The following is a 25550-nucleotide window of genomic DNA, read 5'->3' on the forward strand; positions in this document are numbered from 1 at the left end:
TCCGCCTCCTGGGTTCAGGCAATTCTCCTGCCTCGGCTTCCTGAGTAGCTGGGATTACAGGCATGCGCCACCATGCCCAGCTAATGTTTTGTATTTTTAGTAGAGACGGGGTTTCACCATGTTGACCAGGATGGTCTCGATCTCTTGACCTTGTGATCCACCCGCCTCGGCCTCCCAAAGTGCTGGGATTACAGGCTTGAGCCACTGCGCCCGGCCTTTTTTTTTTTTTTTTTTTTTTTGAGACAGAGCTTCACTCTGCTGCCCAGACTGGAGTGCAGTGGCACAATCTCATTCTCTGCCACCCCTGCCTCCTGGATCAAGTGATTCTTCTGCCTCAGCCTCCTGAGTAGCTGGGATTACAGGTGCCTGCCACCACACCTCGCTAATTTTTGTATTTTTATTTATTTTAAAATTTTTGTATTTTTACTAGAGATGGGGTTTCACCATGTTGGCCAGGCTGGTCTTGAACTCCTGGCCTCAAGGATCCACCCCTCCAACCCCATCTTCCCAGAGTGCCAGGATTACAGGGGTGAGCCACCTCTCCCAGCCACAAGTGTATTACTTTTTCAAGCAGAATAAAAGTGCACATGTGGACAGGCAAGGTGGCTCATGCCTATAATCCCAGCACTCTGGGAAGCTGAGGTGGGTGGATCACTTGAGGTCAGGAGTTCGAGACCAGCCTGGCCGACATGGTGAAACCCAGTCTCTACTGAAAATACAAAAAAATGACGGCCGGGCGCGGTGGCTCAAGCCTGTAATCCCGGCACTTTGGGAGGTCGAGGCGGGTGGATCACGAGGTCAAGAGATCGAGACCATCCTGGTCAACATGGTGAAACCCCGTCTCTACTAAAAATACAAAAAATTAGCTGGGCATGGTGGTGCGTGCCTGTAATCCCGGCTACTCAGGAGGCTGAGGCAGGAGAATTGCCTGAACCCAGGAGGCGGAGGTTGCGGTGAGCCGAGATCGCGCCATTGCACTCCAGCCTGGGTAACATGAGTGAAACTCCGTCTCAAAAAAAAAAAAAAAAAAAAAGAAAGAAAATACAAAAAAATTAAAAATAAAATTAAAAATAGCCAGGTGTGGTGGCAGGCACCTGTAATCCCAGCTACTTGGGAGGCTGAGGCAGGAGAACCGCTTGAACCTGGGAGGCAGAGGTTGCCGTGAGCTGAGCTCATCCCATTGCACTCCAGCCTGGGCAACAAGAACAAAACTTCATCTCAAGAAAAAAAAAGTGTACATGTGCATTTATATTTAAAGGGCTTAAAAATACAACCAAGCATATGCTGAGAATATGTGGCCATTCTCTGCTGTTCATGGGGTAGGTATGATACGGGGGACACGAAAGGTCTGTAACCCCAATGTCACCCACACCTGGACACAATCTCCCTTCAGTAAATAAGCAGGGTCAGGCTTCTTTAATTAAGTGGACATGTTAATAGGTGAGTACTGGGGCTCACCTATTAACATGATGTAGCTCCTGCTGTGTCTCACACAACACTATGTTCTCTGACTACGAGCAGCAGAGAGTCTGGCATGGGTGGGTAAGCTTTGCTTGTGGGGTGAGCAAAGGAAGGAAAAGTCAGCAGCTCAAATTCCTTGCTGGGGAGGGGATAGCCCTGGGCTGAGGTGCCTGCGTGGCGCTGGGAGGAATTCTCGATGACTCTCTGTCAGCTTCATAAATCTGTCTGTTGGGCCAGCCATGGGGAGATGGAGATAAAGGTTGGAACAGGCTCAGATCTGAGCACAACCAGAGGGGTCTGTGGCCCACATGCCCCCAGGCTTGGCTGGGCCAGGCTATTCCTCTGGGGCCCAGGAATGGGATGCTTCCCAGACCAGGCTCCAACAAGGGTGGGAGCATTACTGGATTTCATGAACACTATTCCTGACCCCTGACTCCCAAAATGCGTCATGGCGGATATTAAAAGTAAACTTGAAAATATGGATGTGCAGGAGGAATTTCCTGGCCCTATAAAGAGAGCTACAAAGACAAGGTTGGGAACGGTTCCAGATCATCCTTGCCAGCGGCACACAACTTGAATGCACAAAATGGGACAGTTTGAGGGGCTTTGGGGCATCTTTCTTGCCCCACTTTCCGTGTCACAGAGGAGGAAACAGGTAACTTTCCTCCAACAGAGAGCCACAGAGCAAAGCCATCCTGCCACCAGAGCAGCCCCTCAGCACGGGGTCTGGCTCTTTCTTCTTCCAGGAGTTGGATGGCTGAGCAAGAAAGCCCCCTCCTCTACCCTCAAATTGGAGCTGATGGCTAAAACTGCAGGGCTGGGAGGGCTTAACTCACTGATAAACGGATGGATGAGACAATATTGATCTACCCTGCAAGTGACTCTTAAACGATCTGGACGAATTCCGTGAGTTCGAGGCCTTGGTGGACCCTCCAAGGTCTGCCAAGCTCCACCTTTCACTCCATGTCCTCAAACCTGCTTTGTAGATAAAAGAGAGAGAAGACATACTCACCGGTTCCTAAGCAAAGGCTGAGCCAGGTTGGAGGTGGAGACCCATGTTTTGTCACAACTAAACTCATGCTTGACCTCTGCGGTGGTGGCACACTGCCTGGCCCTTGAGCCACATGCCAAGGCCACAGGCCTCTCCAATCAGACATACAGGTCTCCATCCTGCTTTGCCCGGTTGCCATCTCAACATGGAAGGCTTCTCCCCGACTCAGCTCCAGTCTTAATTTCTGCAGCTGGACCCGTCTGCACAGAAAACCAAGGCGCTCTCAGCCCTGCCAATTTGCTCCCCTTCCAACACAGGTCCCCTGGGTGCTGTATATTTTAACGCACAGACTTCGCAGCCGCCGCTCACACTGCATTTCCTTGTTGGTGGTTTGTTGCCTCTTGGATTTTCCATTCCTGAGTGCCCATTCACGCTCTGGAACAGGCGCCCACACTGCTGGCTGCCCTGGAGGTGCCGTCCCTCCTTTCCAGGAAAGCAATGCCAGAGACCCCGGCCTCTGCAATCCCAGTAGCCGGCAGCAGCACCTCTGCCGGTCTCCTTAGCTACGACGAACGCCTGAGAGCTTGGTGGCTTTCCCCTGCCAGGCAGAGAGAGGCTGGCCACAGCCCGGAGATCAAGTGAGTCTCAAAACATTAGAAAAAGCCAAGCCAGTCTGCAGAGCGCCACAGCCGCCTCGGGGCCAGATACCATAGCAACCCTTGGCTTCCCAGCCCAGCCCATGTCTGCCCAGCAAAACTCTGCTGATTCGAAAGACTTTGCTTGCTCAGCTCCTGGCACTGCAGACTGGACCTGCTGCTCCCCGACTCGGGGGGTTTCCACCTACAGTCCACCCTTCCTGGCAAAGCCTTGGGAATATTTAATTTAGCAAGGTCTTTCTAAGAGGCCCTGAACATCACGTAGGCTTCGCCGCTCGCTGCACATTTGGCCCCCATATTTACTTTAGCCGCTGTTCAGGCTGGGCTTGTCAGCCTGATCGCTCTCTCTGCAAGGCCCAAGCCTATGAGGGGCGAGAAGACTGAAGGGCTGAGTCCTCGCTGCTGAGGGGCAGTGGAGGCGGGGCGGGGCGGTGCGGGCAGGGGTTTGTTTCCGTTTTTTTTTTCTTTTAGATGGTATCTCACTATGTTGACCAGGCTGATCTCAAACTCTTGGCCTCAAGTGATCCTCCTGCCTCAGCCTTCCAAGGTGCTGGGATTACAGGCATGAGTCATTTTAAAAAAAAACTTGAACTCTTCCGGGAGCAAAGCCCTTTTTCCTTCTAATGCACTCCCAAAGACAGTCGAGAAACAACGAAACATCCCCTCTTTACTTACATATGGACCAAGACAGAAAAATTAAACTCCTTGAGCTTCAAGTCAGTGACAAAAACTAAAAATTGGTCAGACGCAGTGGCTCACACCTATAATCCCAACACTTTGGGAGGCAGAGGCGGGTGAATCATGAGGTCAGGAGTTCGAAATCAGCCTGGCCAACATAGTGAAACCCCTTCCTGACTAAAAATACAAAAAATTGGCCAGGTGTGGTGGCAGATGCCTGTAATCTCAGCTACTCAGGAGGCTGAGGTAGGAGAATCACTTGAACCCAGGAGGAGGTTGCAGTGAGCCGAGATTGAGCCATTGCATTCCAGCCCAGGGGACAGAGTGAGACTTCATCTCAAAAAAAAAGAAAAGAGCCGGGCGCGGTGGCTCATGCCTATAATCCTAGCACTTTGGGAGGCCGAGGCGGGTGAATCACGAGGTCAAGAGATCGAGACCATCCTGGTCAACAAGGTGAAACCTCGTCTCTACTAAAAAATACAAAAATTAGCTGGGCATGATGGTGCGTGCCTGTAGTCCCAGCTACTCGGGAGGCTGAGGCAGGAGAATTGCTTGAACCCAGGAGGTGGAGGTTGCGGTGAGCCGAGATCGTGCCATTGCACTCCAGTCTGGGCAACAACAGCGAAACTCCGTCTCAAAAAAAAAAAAAAAAAAAAGAAAGAAAAGAAAAGAAACACCCCCCTGCCCCAAATTAGGTAAAAGTGATGCAACAATTCAATAAAGGTAAACATTTTAAAAAAATAAACTCCCACTGCACTCAATACTTAAATGGTTAAAAACAACAACAAAACAGGCCAGGTGCAGTGGCTAACGCCTGTAATCCCAGCACTTTGGGAGGCCAAAGCGGGTAGATCACCTGAGGTCAGGAGTTCCAGACCAGCCTGGCCAACATGGTGAAATCCCAGCTCTACAAAAAACCACAAAAATTAGCCAGGCATTGTGGTGGGCGCCTGTAATCTCGGCTACTTGGGAGGCTGAGGCAAGAGAATCACCTGAACCCAGGAGGTGGAGGCTACAGTGAGCCGAGATTGTGCCACTGCACTCCAGCCTGGGCAACAGAGGGGAGACTCCGTCTCAAAAAGAAAAGCAAAACACACATACACATCACAAGCATTTGCTGGAGTCTCCAGACTTCAGTAATCTCCTTCCAACATTTTTTTCCCTTCCAGTGTTTTTTTGCTATGATTTCTTCTAGGCACTTAAGCGATTTCCTGGAATAAAATGAACTATCTACATAAAAATTACACAACAATTAAATTCATGTTCTCAAAAATATTTAATGATACAGAAGTTCATCAGTTAACTGAAAAGAGCCGGACAGAAACTATACATGTTTTGTAAAATACACATGCATACACACGCATACACACACACAAACACACAGAATATCCCCAGCAGACACAATTCATAGTGTCAGTGATTACACATGATGTGGTGGAGGATTGGAGGATCATTTTCTACATATGTAAGCTGCTTATAAAATTTTAAAAGTAGGCCAGGCGCACTGGCTCATGCCTGTAATCCCAGCACTTTGGGAGGCCAAGGCAGGTAGATCGCCTGAGGTTGGGAGTTTGAGACCAGCCTGACCAACATGGAGAAACCCCATCTCTACTAAAAATACAAAATTAGCCAGGCATGGTGGCACATGCCTGTAATCCCAACTACTTGGGAGGCTGAGGCAGGAGAATCGCTTGAACCTGGGAGACGGAGGCCACCTTTCACTTTTTAAGTTGCCTATTTCGACATTTTCTTAAAATAAGCATGTATTGGCCAGGCATGGTGGCTCACACCTGTAATCCCATCACTTTGGGAGGCCAAGGTGGGCAAATCATGAGGTCAGGAGTTCGAGATCAGCCTGGCCAACATAGTGAAACCCCGTCCCTACTATAAATACAAAAAAAATAGCCAGGTGTGGTGGCAGATGCCTGTAATCCCAGCTACTTGGGATACTTTGGAAATAACATACAAAAATTACTAAGAAGGCCAGGTGCAGTGGCTTATGCCTGTAATCTCAGCACTTTGGGAGGCTAAGCGGGCAGATCCCCTGAGGTCAGGAGTTCGAGACCAGCCTGACCAATAAGGTGAAAACCCATCTCTGCAAAAAATACAAAAATTAACCAGGTGTAGTGGCATGCACCTGCAATCCCAGCTACTTGGGAGGCTGAGGCAGGAGAATCGCTTGAACCAGGAGGCAGAGGTCGCAGTGATCTGAGATCTCACCACTGCACTCCAGCCTTGGTGACAAAGCAAGATTCCATCTCAAAAAACAAAAAAGAAAACACTACGTTTTTGTGAAAAACAGCTCCAATGCAGAACTCCTTACTAACCAATCCGACCCATAATGGACCGTGGAATAACGAAGTCCAATCTTGTCCTTCCTCTGAATGCCCTTAAAGCCACTAACACTAACTGGGCGCAGTGGCTCACTCCTGTAATCCCAACACTTTGGGAGGCCGAAGTGGGTAGATCACCTGAGGTCAGGAGTTCAAAGTCAGCCTGGCCAGCACAGTGAAATCCCGTCTACTAAAAATACAAAATTAGCTGGGTGTGGTGGCGCATGCCTGTAATCTCAGCTACTCAGGAGGCTGAGGCAGGAGAGTCACTTGAACCCAGGAGGTAGAGGTTGCAGTGAGCCGAGATCACACCACTGTACTCCAGCCTGGGCAACAAGAGCCAAACTCCGTCTCAAAAAAGAAAGAAGAGAAGAGAAGAGGAGAAGAGAGAAGCGAAGCCACTGCCATTAATAATGGAATGAGCCGGGCGCGGTGGCTCAAGCCTGTAATCCCAGCACTTTGGGAGGCCGAGGCGGGTGGATCACGAGGTCAAGAGATCGAGACCGTCCTGGTCAACATGGTGAAACCCCGTCTCTACTAAAAATACAAAAAATCAGCTGGGCATGGTGGTGCGTGCCTGTAATCCCAGCGACTCAGGAGGCTGAGGCAGGAGAATTGCCTGAACCCAGGAGGCGGAGGTTGCGGTGAGCCGAGATCGCGCCATTGCACTCCAACCCGGGAAAAATGAAAAAAACCCTCGTTACCCAAAAAAAAAAAAAAAAAAAAAAAAAAATAATGGAATGAACAGTCATCCCCACGGAATGAGGCTGCTCCAGGTCTGACCGGCATAAGCTAGAGCTGACCGCCGCCCCGTCTCCCGGCTCTGCGAACCTCCTTCTCTAAGCCCCTACAGCTTCCGGGGTCAACTCCAGCCCCAGCACGGCCACCTGACCAACAGCTGACAGCTCCCTCTAGGGGCAACGTTTTTTTTCTTTACTGACAGGGACTGAAGAAAAAGACTTGACCTTCATACAGGCCAGCATTTGAAGGCTAAAGGCAAATCTACATTTAATGCAAATGAAATTATGGGGCCCCAGTTTCATTCTTCCAGAGCCTTGCTGGGAATGACCTGCATGAGCATCTCTGCGAAGATACAGGGAATTGGACAAAGGCAAAAAGCTGATGGTGGAGGACTGTCTTAAAATTCCTTACAAGGCCGACAGAGTAAAACATGATGTGACCGAGCTAGATTTCACTGCAAATAAGAAGCAACTAAGAAGCCAGAACCCTGGTCTCACAGTAGCAAGGCTTCCTGTGCTTATTTTAAGCCTTGTGCTGTTGGGTCTAAGAGATGCTGAGGGGCCGCCATAAAATACTAAAGACAATACTAACCAAGTTTAATTGAATAGAAGTGTTAAAACCCACACATCCTAGTAACACTCTTACGAGGTGATGGTGCTGGAAAGATGCAACTCTGACAAAGTGGCGGTCACAATACAAGTCTGAACCTCAGCCCCAGTAAGCATCCTGCTGCCTGCAACACAACAATGTTGCGACCTGGTCCCATCACATGTTTACGCAAACCACTTCCAACCTAGAGGACAGAGGGCCGGAAGCTCCACAAAGAACATGAAGAATGCCCATCTGGTCACCGGCCTCCAGCACCCCCAGAAGAAAGCTCTCAACGGCAGAGTTCACAGGTGCAGATTCAGGTCCAGCCTGCCACAGCGGCTTTCCCCAGGGCTGGTTTGCCAGTCCTTCTTCCAAACAGCCCAGTCTCCAGCTCTGCCCTGTGGCTGTCTTCAGCCTCAGATCAGAAGTCAATTTGGACAAATCTTTTTAAGAGTCTCCAGAAAAGGTTTTCCAGATTTCAAAGCAATTTCCTCAGCATAAAACCACAGGATTAAAAAAAAGGAAGGGCTCTTGAGTCCAAACTTATCTATTAAACACGTCTAAATTTTTCTTTTCTTTTTTGAGAGATAAGGTCTTACTCTGTTGCTTAAGCTGGAGTGGTTGGTGTACTCCTACGTGGAACTCTGAGGCTCAAGTCATCCTCTGGCCTCAGCCTCCCAAAGTGGTAGGATTACAGGCGTGTGAGTGAGCCACCATGCCTGGCCCTATCTATTAAACCTTGATTGGATGTAATAGGCCAAGTACAACTGCACCAAATGGACTGGGATGAAATGACCACCCCAGGGCTGTGACCATCCACACTGGCTCCAAGGAGGCAGACCACTGGCCCCCAGGCCTGCGCGCGGCAAGCCCTTGTGTCCATGATGCTTGAGACCCTGCAGGTCGACCTTCTTCCTTCCTTCTCGGTACATTGTTATGGCCCCAGTTTCCTTATTTTTATCCTGATTCTAATAACCAGGTCCTTGAAGAACTTTCTGAGGAATCTCTGTTTTAATGGCACATAAACTGTTTCCTGCCAGTTTACTCCCTCTGGAAAGCACACCAGGCAACAAGTATGAGTAGCTCACAGAAGACTAGAGCAAATTCTAGCTCATGCAGCTTTAGAAGAGAAACTTAAGACTACTATACGACATTCACAAATTACACAGAAAACACTGTTGCTAATAAGGACGCCATTCATGGCCATGAAACTCCATCATGCCTCTTGTGGTCAGGCTTGAGACAAGGCTTTCTGGTAGGAAAGTTTCTTCCCTGCGTAGAAACACGAGCGTCACTTCATTTTTCGGTAGAACTTGGGTCTTCGGTATGGTTTCTCTTTATGTGCCTCCTCAGGTTCTCTTGCTCCAATTTTCTCTGATGCTCCAGGAAGTTTAAAATTGTAATCCGTTGTGACATAAGGTACTATCCCTTCGACCCCACGCTGAAATGGAAACACAAAGAGAAGGCATAGGAACACCCCAGGTCCAGCCTAGAGGGGTTTACAGCTCTCTCTCTCACACCCAGAAGATAGTGTCACTGACACAGTCTGAGTAAGGACTTCTCACTTTTTAAAAAAATTTTTTTTTTTTTTTTTTTAAAAGATGGGGTTTCACCATGATGGCCAGGCTGGTCTTGAACTCCTGACCTCAGGTGATCCACCCACCTCGGCTTCCCAAAGTGCTAGGATTAAAGGCATGAGCCACCACCCCCGGCCAGGACTTCTCACTTTTAAGGCATTTGATCCCTTCCTTCAGAGCCCCCTTTAAGCAGCTGGCCTGGTAACAGATGTGCCAGTGCCTCCCTTCTGTCGCATTCCTCAAACACAGCAAACGGCATAAGGCTGAGTGGGGGTGGAGTGTGCACCCCTCTCAAATGAGGGACACCAGAGGATGAGAATGGTAGGAACATCCTGTCCCCAGAGCCCACTCGAAGCCCCTGGGGCTGGCTCTGGGGCACACAGACGCCTTGGCCCGGTCCTGTGATGCGTCTGAAGACTGTCCTTAGGAGGGCAACCCTGGGAGGGCCTCTGCTCACTCCAACGCAACCTACTCCTGTGGTAAAGTCTCCACCACGGGAGTTTGGACCATGAGTGACAGTGATTCATCGTCTCAGGCCTCAGAGGCTGCCCTGACACTGCCTTGCCTCATTCAGGATCTACAACAAAGCAAAGGTTTCCCAGATCACCCATTCCCATGACCCTTGACCCCACTTCAGCTCCTCACTTCCTGTGGGCCTGAGTAGGCTCCTTCCAGGGCCCTGCCCAGGGTAAGGCTCACCTGGCACTTAAGGACACAATGTGGAAGGGCAATAGCTCCAACGAGCAGACAATTCACAGTCTTTAGCTCTTCTGGGGGCACAGGGGTGAGGATGTGGTACAGCCGCTTCTCCATGTCAATGCCTCTACAGATGCCTTCAAGACAGGGGCACAACACAAAAATCAGCCTTTCGGAAGACATCAAACATCCCCACCACTAGAAACTGCAGAATGGCTTTGAACATAAGTCTTGATTTCTGTCCTGTTTTGTTTTGAAAATACAAAGAGCTGGCCGGATGCAATGGCTCATGCCTGTGATCCCAGCACTTCGGGAGGCAGAGGCGGGTGGATTGCCTGAGCTCAGGAGTTTGAGACCAGCCCGGGCAACACAGTGAAACCCCATCTCTACTAAAAATAGAAAAAATTAGCTGGGCCTGGTGGTGTGCATCTGTAATCCCAGCTACCCAGGAGGCTGAAAAAAATAGAAAATACAAAGAGCCAAGAGACGGAGTCCTTGAAAATTCAGACTGTTTGTACGTTCCCTTTGTTCAGCTATGAGGAACCAAAATGGTCAACATGCAAAAGTCCTAAATTGGATCAGGCGCAGGGGCTACACCTGCAATCCCAGCACTTTGGGAGGCCGAGGCAGGTGGATCACCTGAGGTCAGGAGTTGGAGACCAGCCTGGCCAGCATGGTGAAACCCTGTCTCTACTAAAAATATAAAAATCAGCCGGGTGTGGTGACATGCACCTGTAAGCTCAGCTCCTTGAGTCTGGGACATAAGAATCACTTGAACCCAAGAGGTGGAGATTGCAGTGAGCCCAAATAGACAGAGAAAGACTTTGCCTCAAAAAAAAAAAAAAAAAAAAAGTCTTAGATTGTTTTAATTAAGGTGAGTACAGGCCAGGGAGAAAAATCCACCACTAAGGAACATACAGAAAATAACCTGACCTTTCCCCATCATTGTTCCTCCTTTATGGTGTGTACTAAATGACACAATTTCTGCGAATTTCTGCGGAAATGCTTTTGAGAAATACAGTGCTGTCCAAATCTGAAATGTGCATTTCAGGACTTTGCTAATTTGGGATTGCTTAGCTCCACACCCTTCCAAAACTACACATTTATTGACCTCAGGAAGCCAGGGCTGGTCAAGGAGGTGGGGACCCAATCCCGCCGGGCACTTCAAGCCCGGGTCCAGACCCCGGATCTAAGTGATGGGAAGTGCCAGGCTGTGGCACAGCTGCACCTGGGTTCAGGTCATTCCTGGCTATGGGGACAAAGTTTTTAAGAGTGGAAGTGGAAAGTTCAGTTAAGAAACTTTTCAGAGGCCGGGCGCGGTGGCTCACGCTTGTAATCCCAGCACTTTGGGAGGCCGAGACGGGTGGATCACGAGGTCAAGAGATCGAGACCAACCTGGTCAACATGGTGAAACCCCGTCTCTACTAAAAATACAAAAATTAGCTGGGCATGGTGGCGCACGCCTGTAGTCCCAGCTACTCGGGAGGCTGAAGCAGGAGAATTGCCTGAACCCAGGAGGCGGAGGTTGCGGTGAGCCGAGATCGCGCCATTGCACTCTAGCCTGGGTAACATGAGTGAAACTCCGTCTCAAAAAAAAAAAAAAAAAAAAAAAAAGAAACTTTTCAGCAGATGCTGGCAGCTGACTAGCAAGGTGAGAAGAGGTGGAGGAAGCTGACATATTTTGAAGACAGAAGCCACCAGATTGGCTAATGGGCTGAAAGTAGCAAATGAAGACCAGGGGATGCCAAGGAAGGGCCAGGGTCTGACCTGGATGTCAGAGTGAATCTTCCAATGGACCAAGCATGAGCCTGGGGCAAGGACGAGAGGGTACGGGCAGGAGGGCCCTCAGGGCCCCAGGTCTGCATGCCACTGAGACACCCTGGAGATACCTGCTGGCAAGGTGGTTTAGAACCCAGATGCACAGCTGTGTTAGAGGACGCTTCGGAAAGGGAACGCCTAAAGATGGATTCAGGGCCCAGCAGTGACTGAGGCAGCTTAGGGGAGAAGTGTCGAGCAAGAAGAGGGCCAAGCCAAGCCCAGGCCCTTAGGAAGGCTACATTTATAGGAGCTGGCAGACAAGCAGAGAAACAGCTGCTTCCTTCCTGGCCCCAACCCCTAAGGCATGCTGTATAGACAAGCGGGGAGTTCTCTGACCTCTACAGCTTAGACACAGCTACAAGGTCAAGACCAGTCATTTAAAGTTGAAGCAGTGGATCCTTTTCAGTAGGTTTATGGACAGGTATGTTTTACTCTCAGACTCACCAAACCCCAAGCAGTCACAGATTGGAGTCTGGGCAAGCAGGATGGGCCCATTCGTATATCCTCTGACGTCATCCTGGATCTTGCAAAGACCAACCCAGCTGGCATTCACAGCATATAGTATATGGGTAGGGGCGACATCAGAGTGGGTAATCCGGAGTGCAACTGCATTAAAAGGGACCTGGAAAATGAATTTGCATCTCACTCTATTCATTGCTACTTTGAAAGACTACTTTTAATTTCTACAATTAGATTAGCCAGCTATCTAAAGCTAGGTCTGCCAAAGTGCCTACCCAAAATTATCTCTAAAGAATAAAAATGGCCGGGGGCGGTGGCTCCCACCTATAATCCCAGCACTTTGGGAGGCTGAGGTGGGTGTATCACTTGAGGTCAGGAGTTCGAGACCAGCCTGGCCAATGTGGCAAAACCCTGCCTCTACTAAAAAAGCAAAAATTAGCCAGGCATGGTGGCACGTGCCTGTAATCCCAAGCTACTGAGGTGTGTGTGTGTGGTGGGAGGGCTGAGGCAGGAGGATTGCTTGAACCTGGGAGATGGAGGTTGCAGTGAGCCGAGATCATGCCACTGCCACTGCACTCCAGCCTGGGCAACAGAGCAGAGACACTGTCTCAAAAAAAAAAAAAAAAAGTAAAAACACTGGGTGAGGTGCGGTGGCTCACGCCTGTAATCCCAGCAATTTGGGAGACTGAGGTGGGTGGATCACGAGGTCAGGAGTTCGAGACCAGCCCAGCCAAAATGGTGAAATCACATCTCTACTAAAAACACAAAAAATTAGGGATGGTGATGTGTGCCTGTAATCCCAGCTACTTGGGAGACTAATTTTTATACTTCTAGTAGAAATGGGGTTTTGCCATGTTGGCCAGGCTGGTTTTGAACTCCTGGCCTTATGATCTGCCTACATCGGCCCCCCCAAACTGCTGGGATTACAGGCATAAGCCACTGCACCCGGTCTAATTTTTGTATTTTTAGTAGAGACCAGGTTTTGCATGTTGGCCAGGCTGGTCTTGAACTCTTGACCTCAAGTGATCTACTCACCTTGGCCTCCCAAAGTAATCCCAGCTACTTGGGAGGGAGTTAGCCGAGATCGTGCCACTCACCCCAGCCTGGGCAACAGAGTGAGATTTGGTCTCAAAAAACAAAACAAAACAAAACAATGAGTTTAAGATCAGCCTGGGCAAAGTGGCAAAACCTGGTCTCTACAAAAAATACCAAAATCAGCTAGGCGTGGTAGCACATGCCTGTAGTCCCAGCTACTCAGGAGGCTGAGGCTTGAACGCAGGAGGCAGAGGTTGCAGTGGGCCAAGATTGTGACACTGCACTCCAACCTGAGTGACAAGAGCAAGACTATGTCTCCAAAAAAAAAAAAAAAAAAAATTAGCTGGACATGGTGATGCACACCTGTAGTCCCAGCTACTTGGGAGGCTGAGGCAGAAGAATTGCTTGAACCCGGGAGGCAGAAGTTGCAGTGAGCTGAGATCCTACCACTGCACTCCAGCTTGAGTGATAGACCAAGACTCTATATAAAAAAATAATAATAATAATAAATAAATAAAAATACAAAAAATTAGCCACGTGTGGTGGCGCATGCCTTTAGTCCCAGCTACCTGAGAGGCTGAGGCACCAGAATTGAGAATCACTTGAACCCAGGAAGCGGAGGTTGCAGTGAGCCAAGACTGTGCCACTGCACTCCTACCCGGAGTGCAGGCTTCAGTCTCATCCTCAACTTTGACTACACCACTTCGGGCAAGCCGACTCCCAGCCCCTGGCCTTGGTTTTACCATCTGTAAAATGGGGATAGTAGCAGGACCACGGTGAGGAGTGGCGTTAACACAGGCTTAGAACAGGTACTGCACAGAGGGAGCATTTCAGAAGTGCTACCTGCCACTAGTTTTGTTTCTCCTTCATCCTCAATCCTAACGCTATCGTGCTTTCCTCCCAAAATAATTCTTAGCACCCTGGATTCCAAGTTGCAAATACTTTTGACAATAGTAATGTGAAATACTTTCCGAGTGAGTGCTCTCTGCCCGAGCGTGGTGGCTCAAGGCGGGTGGATCACCTGAGCAGCCTGACCAACATGAAGAAGCCCCGTCTCTACTAAAAATACAAAAATTAGCTGGGCGTGTTGGTGGTGCATGCCTGTAATCCCAGCTACTCGGGAGGCTGAGGCAGGAGAATCGCTTGAACCTAGGAGGCGGAGGTTACGGGAAGCTGAGATTGCCCCACTGCACTCCAGCCTGGGCAACAAGAGGAAAACTCCATCTCAAAAAAAAAAAAAAAAAAAGAGTGCTCTCTGGGTGCCAGGTTCCATTGTAAACGCTCCCTGAATCAATACAATCACTCTCTGAGGTCCAGTACCGCCCCTGTTCTACAGCTGAAAAGGGGAAGTGCTAGAGCAGCCACTGGGACCAGGTGGGACATTCAAACCCAGCACGAAGCAACACTCATCCTCACCACAGCACCATGGCTAAGAGCAGTCACTGGAGCTGGACTGCCTGGGCCTGCATGCCCCTTGTGCTGAGTCCCTCAGCCTCTCTGCATCTCAGTTTCCCCATCTGTAAAATGGGAGTAATGACAGAACCTAGATCACTGGGTCGTTCTGAGGATTACATGAGCGACAAGTTATGGCGTGGTCAGAAGAGTGACCGGCACACAGAAAACCGCAGACGGTGTGTGTTAACAAAATGAAGACAATTTCTTCTGTACATTCAGATTACCTGATAGGGTGTCAGGCTATGTAAAGGAGTAAGTGGTTTTGGCATCGGGGGCTGCAGCTGGCTAAGGTAACTCAAGACAGACAGTTCTCGAAGAATTTTGTTATGTAATTCTCTGAAAGGCAATTCAGAACAACGTAAGTAGGGATTTAACCCCCCACGGCCACCCCCCACAGCTGTCATCACACAGGCTGCATTTTCAGAGTACTGGGCTTTCTGAAGCTGCGCCCCCTTGACAGACCCTGACTGGAAAAACAGGAAGGTAAAGACTCTCCTTTAAGTCAAAGCTGCTGGCAGCCAGAGGTAGGGGCCACTTCTGGGTATTTCCACTGGGAATAACAGTTCAGAAAACAACTGGTTCTTCTTTGCAAATGCACAGCTGTGACAGAGACCTGAAGATTTTAGAGGACTCAAGCCTTAAAAGGAATTAAGAATGGCAGCCCTTTTTCAACGGAAGAAAACATAGTTCTTCAGCCAAATGAGGTTTAGTTACCTATTTCTTGGGGTTATTCTGAATGCAAAATCCGTATAAACGGATATCAGTTTATGTCCAGTGAACTCAACTGGAATCTCTTTTTCTTCATCAGCAAATTCCAAAGCGTCTGCAAATTCTGCAAGTCTGAAACCTCGATTTCTCATCTTGGTCTTGCTTTTTGTATACAAGCCGTCCATGTCATCTACATACTGCGGGGTAAGGTCTGGCATACATTTACTGTGGTCAGAGCTGAACTGAACCACGTGGCTGGGAGACAGCAATCGGATCAGATCAATGAGAAGCAGGAGCCCCTGGTCTGTGAGGAAGGAGACATTAGCACAGCTGATGCACTCAAGAACAGTGACACATTCGTATTACAAATGGGTGCATTTGTCCTAAGACAAAGAAACCGTCAATAAGATGGTTTTAAAACTGGGCTTTGGCTGGGCACAGCGGCTCATGTTTGTAATTCCAGCACTTTGGCAGGCCATGGTGGGCAGATCACTGGAGGCCAGAAGTTTGAGACCAGCCTGGCCAACATGGCAAAGCCCCATTTCTACTAAAACTACAAAAATTAGCCGGGCATAGTGGCACACGCCTGTGGTTCAGCTACTTGGGAGGCTGAGGTGGGAGGATTACTGGATCCCGGGAGGCGGAGCACACAGTGAGCCGGGATCACGCCACTGCACTCCAGCCTGGGTGACAGAGTGAGATCCTGACTCAATTTCAAAAAAAAAAAAAAGAACCAAAAAACTGGGCTTCAGTGTGGATGTCTGAAAGTCAACAGCTACTCACACTGCCTGTCCTTCCCTTGCAGATGTTCGGATGTGGCTTACCTGAAACCCATCCCATAGTGTTGATGATGAGAGGGGACTCTCTCTTGTAAGCGCTGAACACATATTTTATTACGTCGATATAATTCTCATAGTTGTTTTTACAAGAAGGTTTCCCATAATACACCATCTTCTGTGGTGTCCGCAGGTGAGTGAAAGGTGGTCCTAAGAAGACAAAGGTGTCATGAGATGAACACGGTAGGACGAGTAATCAATCCTGGCTAGTTAAACGGCGGGGAGCGTTTTATTTCAGCCATCATCACTAACAAAGAACGGTAGGAAATATGAGACCATCCTACCTACAGGGACACTCCAATTCCATTTTTGGAAATCTAAGCTTTCAACTTAACACAAAGAAATGCTCACTTTCACATAAATGGCCAATGCCAATTATGTCCTACAATGGCCATTCATTCAGCGAACACACAAATCCGCCAACTGCTGGGCTTGTTCCAGTGATTTGGGACATATCTGTAAACAAAACAGACAAACATCCCCACTCTTGCAGGGCTTCTATCCCTGTGAAAGGACAATGAATAACCACATGTCTCTTATAGGAATACAGCACTGACTCTGCCCTAGGCCTTTCATGTAGAGCCCCTAATTCTCCTAATGACCCTCAGGCAGATAGTAGTATCTTCATTTTTACAGATGAGGAAACTGGGAAAGAGATTCACCGGAACAAGGTCAGTGAGCCAGTAAATAGCAAGCTGGCTTGAACCCAGAGGCCTGGCTCCTGCGTCCACTCCTAATCATGACACATCTCCTCTGGTCAGGTACAGGGAGCTGAGCAGCTAATGAGGGCAGGCCAACACACTCAGCAAGCCAGTGACCAGGACTGTGTGTGACAGGGTCAGCAGGGAGATGGCCTGGGTCAATGTGACTGCAGCGAGGCCATCTGTGACAGAGATTCAACTGTCAGAGTGGCCACTACGATGGGAGCTGGAATTCAGCCAGCGAGGCTCCTTTCAAGGTTGGGGCCAGTAAGGGCAGGGATGTGGGGCAGCCAGCAGCAGAGGAAGTGGCCTGTATAGTCCAGAGAAGACTGAGCAAATATGCAAATGTAGTATAAATAATCACAGCCAGGTTTCTTACCACCAGAGAAAGAACTTACAAATGTGAAAGCAAGGAAGGCTAACCAGAATGACCCCTGGGGTGTTAAGCTGGAATCGGAAGGAGTCGTAAACTCATGACTTTATTTATTTAGTTTTTCTTTTTTATCTTTTATCTTTTTTTCTTTTTTTGAGATGGAGTCTCACTTTGTCGCCCAGGCTGGAGGGAGTAGCACAATCTCAGCTCACTGCAACCTCCCCCTCCTGGGTACAAGTGATTCTCATGCCTCAGCCTCCCAAGTAGCTTGGATTACAGGTGCCCACCACCACGCCTGGCTAATTTTTGGATTTTTTAGTAGGGATGTGGTTTTGCTGTGTTGGCCAGGCTGGTCTCTAAACTCCTGACCTCAAGTGATCCACCTGCCTTGGCCTCACACAGTGCTGGGATAACATGCATGAGCCACTGTGCCCAGCTTGATGATTTAAAGAAACAGATAGAAAAAGTATCCACAGAAGTACAGATCTATATGCATACACACACATATACATATAGTATGTGTGGGTTTAAATGTGCAATATATGCTAGCTCTGTGCACTGAGGGGATCTAGAAATAATGACACACCAGAGGCAACAAGCACACACAGTACTGAAACTCTGGTTTCAATCTCTCTGCATGAAAAGGAGCCAGGGCCCTCTGGAAAAATAGCTTATTCCAAGGCTATGGAAGAGAAAGTGAAAGATGACTCCAGAACTTCCTGTTTTCCCTGAAAGTTAAGACAGTGCTCAAAAAAGGATGGAGCCATGGAATGGCTAGGGTCAGCAGAGCTGGAGGGCCCAGGTCAAGGGCACAGGCGGGACCTAGGACGTAAGAGGAGCTGAGTAGGCAGAAGGGTCCTAGGAGGTGGCCGGCAGGGCAGAGAGGCTACTTATACACAGGTATATTGTACAGATAAATTAATGTATTCAGAATGAGAGCCAGCTTTCTTTCTTTATCTCTCTCTGTCTCTTTTTTTCTTCTTTCGACAGGATCGGCTGGGTGATGGTGGCTTACACCTATAATTCTAGCACTTCAGGAGGCCAAGGCAGGAGAATAACTTAATATTAGGAGTTCAAGACCAGCCTGGCCAACATGGTGAAACACCATCTCTGCTAAAAATATAAAAATTAGCCAGCATGGTAGTGTGTGCCTGTAATCCCAGCTACTCGGGAGGTTGAGGCAGAAGAACTGCTTGAACCCAGGAGGCAGAGGTCACAGTGAGCCAAGATCGTGCCACTGCACTCTAGCCTGGGCAACAGAGTGAGACTCTATCTAAAAAAAAAAAAAAAGTATGTATAAGTGTAATATATACTCATATGCTACATAATGACATTTTTTTCTTCAGACAGAGTCTCTCTGTTACCTGGGCTGGAGTGCAGTGGCATGATAGCTCACTGCAACCTCCACATGCAAGGTTCAAGCAATTGTCACGTCTCAACCTCCCAAGTAGCTGGGATTACAGGAGCACACCACCATGCTGGCTAATTTTTATATTTTTAGGAGAGACGGCGTTTCACCATGTAGGCCAGGCTGGTCTTGAACTCCTGACCTCAAGTGATCTGCCCTTTTCAGCCTCTAAAAGTGCTGGGATCACAGGCATGAGCCAACGTGCCTGGGCCACTACATTTTACTCAACAGACTGTATATACGATGGTAGTCCCCTGAGATTAAAAAAAAAAAATTATTTTTAATTATGGTGGCTATATAGTAGGTGTATATTCATGAGATTTTAATGGAGCTGAAAAACTCCTACCACCTAGTAACCTCAAGTATAACACATATAATTATATACCATACATCATACTTGACTGCTAATAAATGACTGTTACCAGTTTATGTATTTACTATGCTATATTTTTAAACATTATTTGAGTGCACTCCTTCTACATATAAAAAATACTGAACTGTAGGCCGGGCGCGGTGGCTCAAGCCTGTAATCCTAGCACTTTGGGAGGCCGAGGTGGGTGGATCACGAGGTCAAGAGATCGAGACCATCCTGGTCAACATGGTGAAACCCCGTCTCTACTAAAAATACAAAAAAAAAATTAGCTGGGCATGGTGGCATGTGCCTGTAATCCCAGCTACTCAGAAGGCTGAGGCAGGAGAATTGCCTGAACCCAGGAGGCGGAGGTTGCGGTGAGCCGAGATCATGCCATTGCACTCCAGCCTGGGTAACAAGAGCAAAACTCCATCTCAAAAAAAAAAAAAAAAAATACTGAATTGTAAAGTAGCCTCCAGCAGGTCCTTCAGGCATTATCCAGAAGGCATCACGATCACAGATGACAGCTCCGTGCATGCTGCTGCACCTGGAGATATTCTAATGGGACAGGACGTGGTGGGGGCAGGTACTGGAACTGAGCATCTTCACCCTGTGTAGGCTAAAGTGTGTGTTTATGTCTTAGTTTTATTTTATTTTATTTTAAGAATCCTCATCTGGATGTGTCTTAGTTTTTAAACCAAAAAGTTTTTTAAAATAACCAATATATCAGGCACAGTGGCTCACGCCTGTAATCCCAGCATTTTGGGGGGCTGAAGATGGTGGACTGCTTGAGCTTGGGAGTTTGAGACCAGCCTGGGCAACATGGGGAAACCCCGTCTCTACTAAAAAATACAAAAATTAGCCGGGCATAGTGGTACATGCCTGTTGTCCCAGCTACTCGGGAGGCAGAGTGGGCAGACTGCTCAAGCTTGGGAGTTGGAGATTGCAAGCCGAGATGGCACCACTTCACTCCAGCCTGGTGACACAGTAAGGCCCCACTCCAAAAAATGTAAGAAATAAAAGATAAAATCCATTAATTTTAAAATGGGAAAAAGCTTGCAGAAGAGATATACATTGCATTCATGATTTGTGCTTAAGTGTTACCACAGAACAGTAAAAAAGCTAAAAAATGCTTGGTGGAGTGCCTCACGCCCATAATCCCAGCACTCTGGGAGGCTGAGATGAAAGGATCACATGAGGTCAGGTATTTGAGACCAGCCTGGGCAACCCTCTCTATACAAAAAAATTAAAAATAAGCAGCTGGGTGTGGTGGTGAGTGCCTGTAGTTCTGGATACTGGGAAGGCTGAGGCAGGAGGTTAACCATCGAAGAAACAAATTTTAAAATAGGCCTCCCATAGTGGCTCACACCTGTAATCCCAGCACTTCTGGAGGCCAAGGAGGGTGGATCATCTGAGGTCAGGAGTTCGAGACCAGTGTGGCCAACATGGTGAGACCCAGTCTCTACCAAAAAAAAAAAATACAAGAAATTAGCTGGGACTACAGGCACACGCTGCCACGCCCAGATGCTTATTTTTTATTTCATTTTTTGTATAGAGAGGGTGAGGCACGAGAATCCCTCGAACCTGTGAGTTGGAGGTTGCAGTGAGCCAAGATTGTGCCACTGCACTCCAGCCTGGGTGACAGCAAGACTCTGTCTCAAAAAAACCAAAAAATTTAAAAAATAAATTTAGTACATCCTAAGTCTATAGTGTTTACAAGACTAGAGTAGGCCAAGTACGATGGCTCATGCCTGTAAGCCAAGCGCTCTGGGAAGCCAAGGCAAGAGGACTACTTGAGTCTAGGAGTTCAAGACAAGTGTAGGCAACATAGGGAGACCACATCTCTATAAACATTTAAAAATTAGCCAAGTGTGTTAGCACACCCATAGTCCCAGCTACTCAGGAGGCTGAGGCGGGAGAATAATGAGAGCCCAGGTCAAAGCTGCAGTGAGCTGTGTTCATGCCTCTACACTCCAACCTGGGCCACAGAGTGAGGTCCTGTCTCCAAAAAACACACAAATAAACAAACAAACAAAAGGTCGCCTGGGATTACTCACGCCTGCAATCCCAGCACTTTGGGAGGCCGAGGTGGGCAGATCACTGAGGCTGGGAGTTGGAGACCAGCCCAGGCAACATGGTGAAGCCCCATCTCTACCAAAAATACAAAAATCAGCTGGGTGGGGTGGCGTGCATCTGTAATCCCAGCTACTCGGAAGACTGAAGCACAAAAACTGCTTGAACCTGGGAGGCAGCTGCAGTGAGTGGAGGTTGTACGATTGTACTCCAGCCTGGGTGACACAGTGAGACTCTGTCACAAAAGCAAAAAACAAAAGAAGAAAAAGGGAGTAGGGTGCAGCAATAACCAAGCCTTTGTATTTTTTTTACCACTCACCCACCGACTTACCCAGAGCAACCGCCAGCCCTGCAGGCTTGCTCCATTCATGGTAGGTGCCCTACATGTCCCATTTGTATCTTTTACATTGAATTTTACTCTACTTTTTCTTTTTGTGGGGGGAGGGGGGAGGGAATGGAGTCTCACTCTGTCACCCACGCAGTGCCGTGATCTAGGCTCACTACAACCTCCATCTCCCAGGTTCAAGCGCTCATCCTCACCCTCCCAAGCAGCTGGGGTTACAGGCTCTCACCACCATGCCTGGCTAATTTTTTTTTTTAGTAGTATTTTTAAGTAGATGGAGTTTCACCACATTGGCCAGGTTGGTCTCAAACTCCTGACCTCAACTGGTCCACCTGCCTCGGCCACTTAAAGTGCGGGGATTACCGGTGTGAGCCACTGCCTTGACATGTATCTTTCCTAGGGTTACATATGTTTATGTATACAAACACTTATGCTGTGCTACAGTTGCCTACAGTATTTAGTACAGTAACATGCTGTACAGGTTTGTATCCTGGGAGCACAGGCTCTGCCAGGGACTAAGTATATCGTAGGCTAAGACCACCTAGGTTTTTGTAGCGCACTCTAGGATGTTCACACAAGGATGAATTTCTCAGGATGTATCCTTGCCAGTAAGCAACACTACTGTGTAATTTTAAGGAAGGATGGGAAGACTTAACCTTGTCAAATATCAATACAACTCAAAGCAATTTACAGACTCAATGCAATCCCTTTCAAAATGGAAACAGCCTTTTCTACAAAAACGGAAAAGCAGATCCTCATATTCATATGGAATTGCAAGGGGCGCCAGAAAACAAAAACAGTCTTGAAAAAGAAGAATAACGAACTCACTCCTCTTTTGAGTCAGAATCTCGCTCTGTCGTCCAGCCTGGAGTGGAATGGTGTGGTCTTGGCTCACTGCAACCTCTACCACCCAGGTTCAAGTGATTCTCCTGCCTCAGCCTCCCAAGCAGCTGGGATTATAGGCGCCCACCACCACACCGGCTAATTTTTGTATTTTTAGTAGAGATGGGGTTTCACCATGTCGGCCAGGCGGGTCTTGAACTCCTGACCTCGTGATCCACCCACCTCGGCCTCTCAGTGTGTTGGGATCACAGGTGTGAGCCACTGCGCCTGGCCCTCTTTTTTTTTTTTGAGACAGTCTTGTTCTTGCCGCCCAGGCTAGAGTGCAGTGGCACAGTCTTGGCTCACTGCAACCTCTGCCTCCTAGATTCAAGCGATTCTGCTGCCTCCTGAGTAGCTGGGGTTATAAGCACCTGACACCATGCCCAGCTAATTCTTTTATATTTTGTGTCTGCCTACTTTAGCCTCCCAAAGTGCTGGGATAACAGGCGGGAGCCACCACCCTCAGCCTCTTTTTTTTTTTTTGGAAACAAAGCTTCGCTCCTGTCTCCCAGGCTGGAGTGCAATGGCGCGATCTTGGAGATCTTGGCTAACCGCCTCCCGGGTTCAAGCAATTCTCCTGCCTCAGCCTCCAGAGGAGCTGGGATTGCAGGTGCCTGCCATCATGCCTGGCTAATTTTTATATTTTAAGGAGAGAGGGGGATTCCCCATGTTGGCCAGGCTGGTCCCAAACTCCTGACTTCAAGTGATCCGCCCACCTTGGCCTCTCAAAGTGCTGGAATTACAGGCGTGAGCCACTGTGCTGGCCCTCCTCTTCTTTTTTTTTTTTAGTTTTGTTTGAGACGGAGTTTCACTCTTGTTGTTGCGCAGGCTGGTGTGCAATGGCGTGATCTCACCTCACCACAACCTCCACCTCCAGGGTTCAAGCGATTCTACTGCCTCGGCCTCCCAACTAGCTGAGATTACAGCCATGCAACACCACACCAGCTAATTTTGTTTTTTGCTTTGTTTTGTTTTGTTTTTTGTTTTAGTAGAAATAGGGTTTCTCCATGTTGGTCAGCCTGGAAACTCCCAACCTCAGGTGATTCGCCCACCTCGGCCACCCAACGTGTTGGGATTACAGGCGTGAGCCACCGAGGCCAGCCTCTCTTTTCAACGTAGTACTGAAGGTCCAAGCAAGAGCAATAAGGCAAGAGGAAGAAATAATGGCACCTTAACTGGAAATGAAAAAGTGAGATTATTTCTCTTTGCTAACGACACAATTATATATGGAAAATCCAAAAGATTCAAGAAACTGTACAACTGAAAAAGGAATTCAGTACCAGTGCAGGATGCAAAATCAACGTTTAAAAATCATTTCACACTGAGAAACAGTTCTGTTAAAAAAAAGAAAACTAAAAAACCTAAAACAAAAAGTAGCATTTACATGTAATTATCCAAAAAAGAATCAAGAAAACATCTCATTAATTAAAACAAAACATCGTGATGAAAAAATAAATAAAAATAAATAAAAAAAAGAAAACAATTTCATTTAAAATAGCAACAACAAATAAAATACATGGTACAATAACCAAGAAGATGAAAGACTTCCATACTGAAAACTACCTTTAATTTTAATTTTTTTTTTAAGAGACAAGAGTCTCGCCGGGCGCGGTGGCTCACGCCTGTAATCCCAGCACTGTGGGAGGCCGAGGCAGGTGGATCACGAGGTCAAGAGATCGAGACCAACCTGGTCAACATGGTGAAGCCCTGTCTCTACTAAAAATACAAAAAATTAGCTGGGCATGGTGGCATGTGCCTGTAATCCCAGCTACTCAGGAGGCCGAGGCAGGAGAATTGCCTGAACCCAGGAGGCGGAGGTTGCGGTGAGCCGAGATCGCGCCATTGCACTCCAGCCTGGGTAACAAGAGCGAAAGAGACAAAAGTCTCACTTTGTCACCCAGCTGGAGTGCAGCCATGTGATCATAGCGTACTGCAGCCTCGACCTCCCAGCCTCCTGTGGTGGTGGCACACCTGTAATCCCAGCTACCCGGGAGGCTGAGACAGGAAAATCACTGGAACCCAGGAGGCGGCGGTTGCAGTGAGCCGAGATTGCGCCACTGCAGTCCAGCCTGGGGGACAGAGCAAGACTCCCATCTCAAAAAAAAAAAAAAAAAAAAAAGCAATATTCAAGAACTGGAATAGACATTTATCCAAAGATAAGCACACGTTCAACATCGTTAGTCATTTAAGGAAATATAAATCAAAACCAAAATGAGACATTACTTCACACATACTCAGACTGCTATAATCAAATTAAGCATTGGAGAGGATATGGAATAATTAGAACTCTTGTGCATTGCTACTGGGAAAGTAAAATGCATCTGGTGTGAAAAACAGTTTGGCAGTTCTCAAAACATTAAACACAGAACTACGACATGACCCAGCAATTCCTCTCCTTAGTATGTATCTGAAAGAACTGAAAGCAGGATCTGGAGGAAGTACTTGTATACCCATGTTCACAGCAGCATTGCTCATGAAAGCCAAAATGTAGAAAGAACCCAAGTGTCCATCAACAGCTGAATGGATAAACTAAGTATGATACGTACCTACAATTGAGTAACATTCAGCCATCGAAAGGAATTTATTTATTTGGACAGAATCTCACTCTGTCTCTCAGGGTCGAGCGTAATGGTACAATCTCAGCTCACTGCAACCTCTACCTCCCAGGTTCAAGTGATCCTCCTGCCAGCTGGACTACAGGAATGGACCACCAAGCCCTGCTAATTTTTGTATTTTTTTTTTGAGACGGAGTTTCGCTCTTGTTACCCAGGCTGGAGTGCAATGGCGTGATCTCGGCTCACCGCAACCTCCGCCTCCTGGGTTCAGGCAATTCTCCTGCCTCAGCCTCCTGAGTAGCTGGGATTACAGGCACGTGCCACCATGCCCAGCTAATTTTTTGTATTTTTAGTGGAGACGGGGTTTCACCATGTTGACCAGGATGGTCTCGATCTCTTGACCTCGTGATCCACCCGCCTCGGCCTCCCAAAGTGCTGGGATTACAGGCTTGAGCCACCGCGCCCGGCAATTTTTGTATTTTTTATACAGACTGGGTTTCACCATGCTACCCTGGTCTTGAACTCGTAGGCTCAAGCAATCTGCTCGCCTTGGTCTCCCAAAGTGCTGGGATTACAGGTGTGAGCCATGGCAACTGGCCAGGAATTAAATTTTGATACATGCTACAACATGGATGGATTCTGACAATACTATGCTGAGTAAAGTAAGCTAGACAAAGAATAAATATTGTATGACTCCACTTACATGAGAATAGCCAGATTCATAGGGACAAAAAGTGGAACAGAGGTCTCTAAGGGCTAGGAAAGAGGACAAGGCAGAGTTATTCTTCTCCTTTTTTTTTTTTTTGAGACGGAGTTTCACTCATGTTA

At 48.0% G+C, this 25550-nt stretch overlaps 1 protein-coding gene across 1 annotated transcript in view; it reads right to left on the reverse strand.

Annotated features, from left to right (window-relative positions):
• Positions 1-7435: 7435 nt before the first annotated feature.
• Positions 7436-25550, reverse strand: part of NOL9 (nucleolar protein 9) — a 31856-nt gene continuing 13741 nt past the window's right edge. Inside the window, exons 7-12 of the mRNA XM_032300250.1 lie at positions 16024-16185; positions 15206-15503; positions 14716-14827; positions 11987-12164; positions 9728-9861; positions 7436-8892 (exon numbers count right to left, since the gene is read on the reverse strand). Coding sequence (XP_032156141.1) covers positions 8743-8892; positions 9728-9861; positions 11987-12164; positions 14716-14827; positions 15206-15503; positions 16024-16185 — 1034 coding nt within the window. The 3' untranslated portion in view covers positions 7436-8742. The remainder of the gene's footprint in view (positions 8893-9727; positions 9862-11986; positions 12165-14715; positions 14828-15205; positions 15504-16023; positions 16186-25550) is intronic.

This window comes from Sapajus apella, unplaced genomic scaffold (assembly GCF_009761245.1).
Source record: "Sapajus apella isolate SASKATOON/1434 unplaced genomic scaffold, GSC_monkey_1.0 scaffold43, whole genome shotgun sequence".
In the NCBI taxonomy this organism is placed as follows: Eukaryota; Metazoa; Chordata; class Mammalia; order Primates; family Cebidae; genus Sapajus; species Sapajus apella.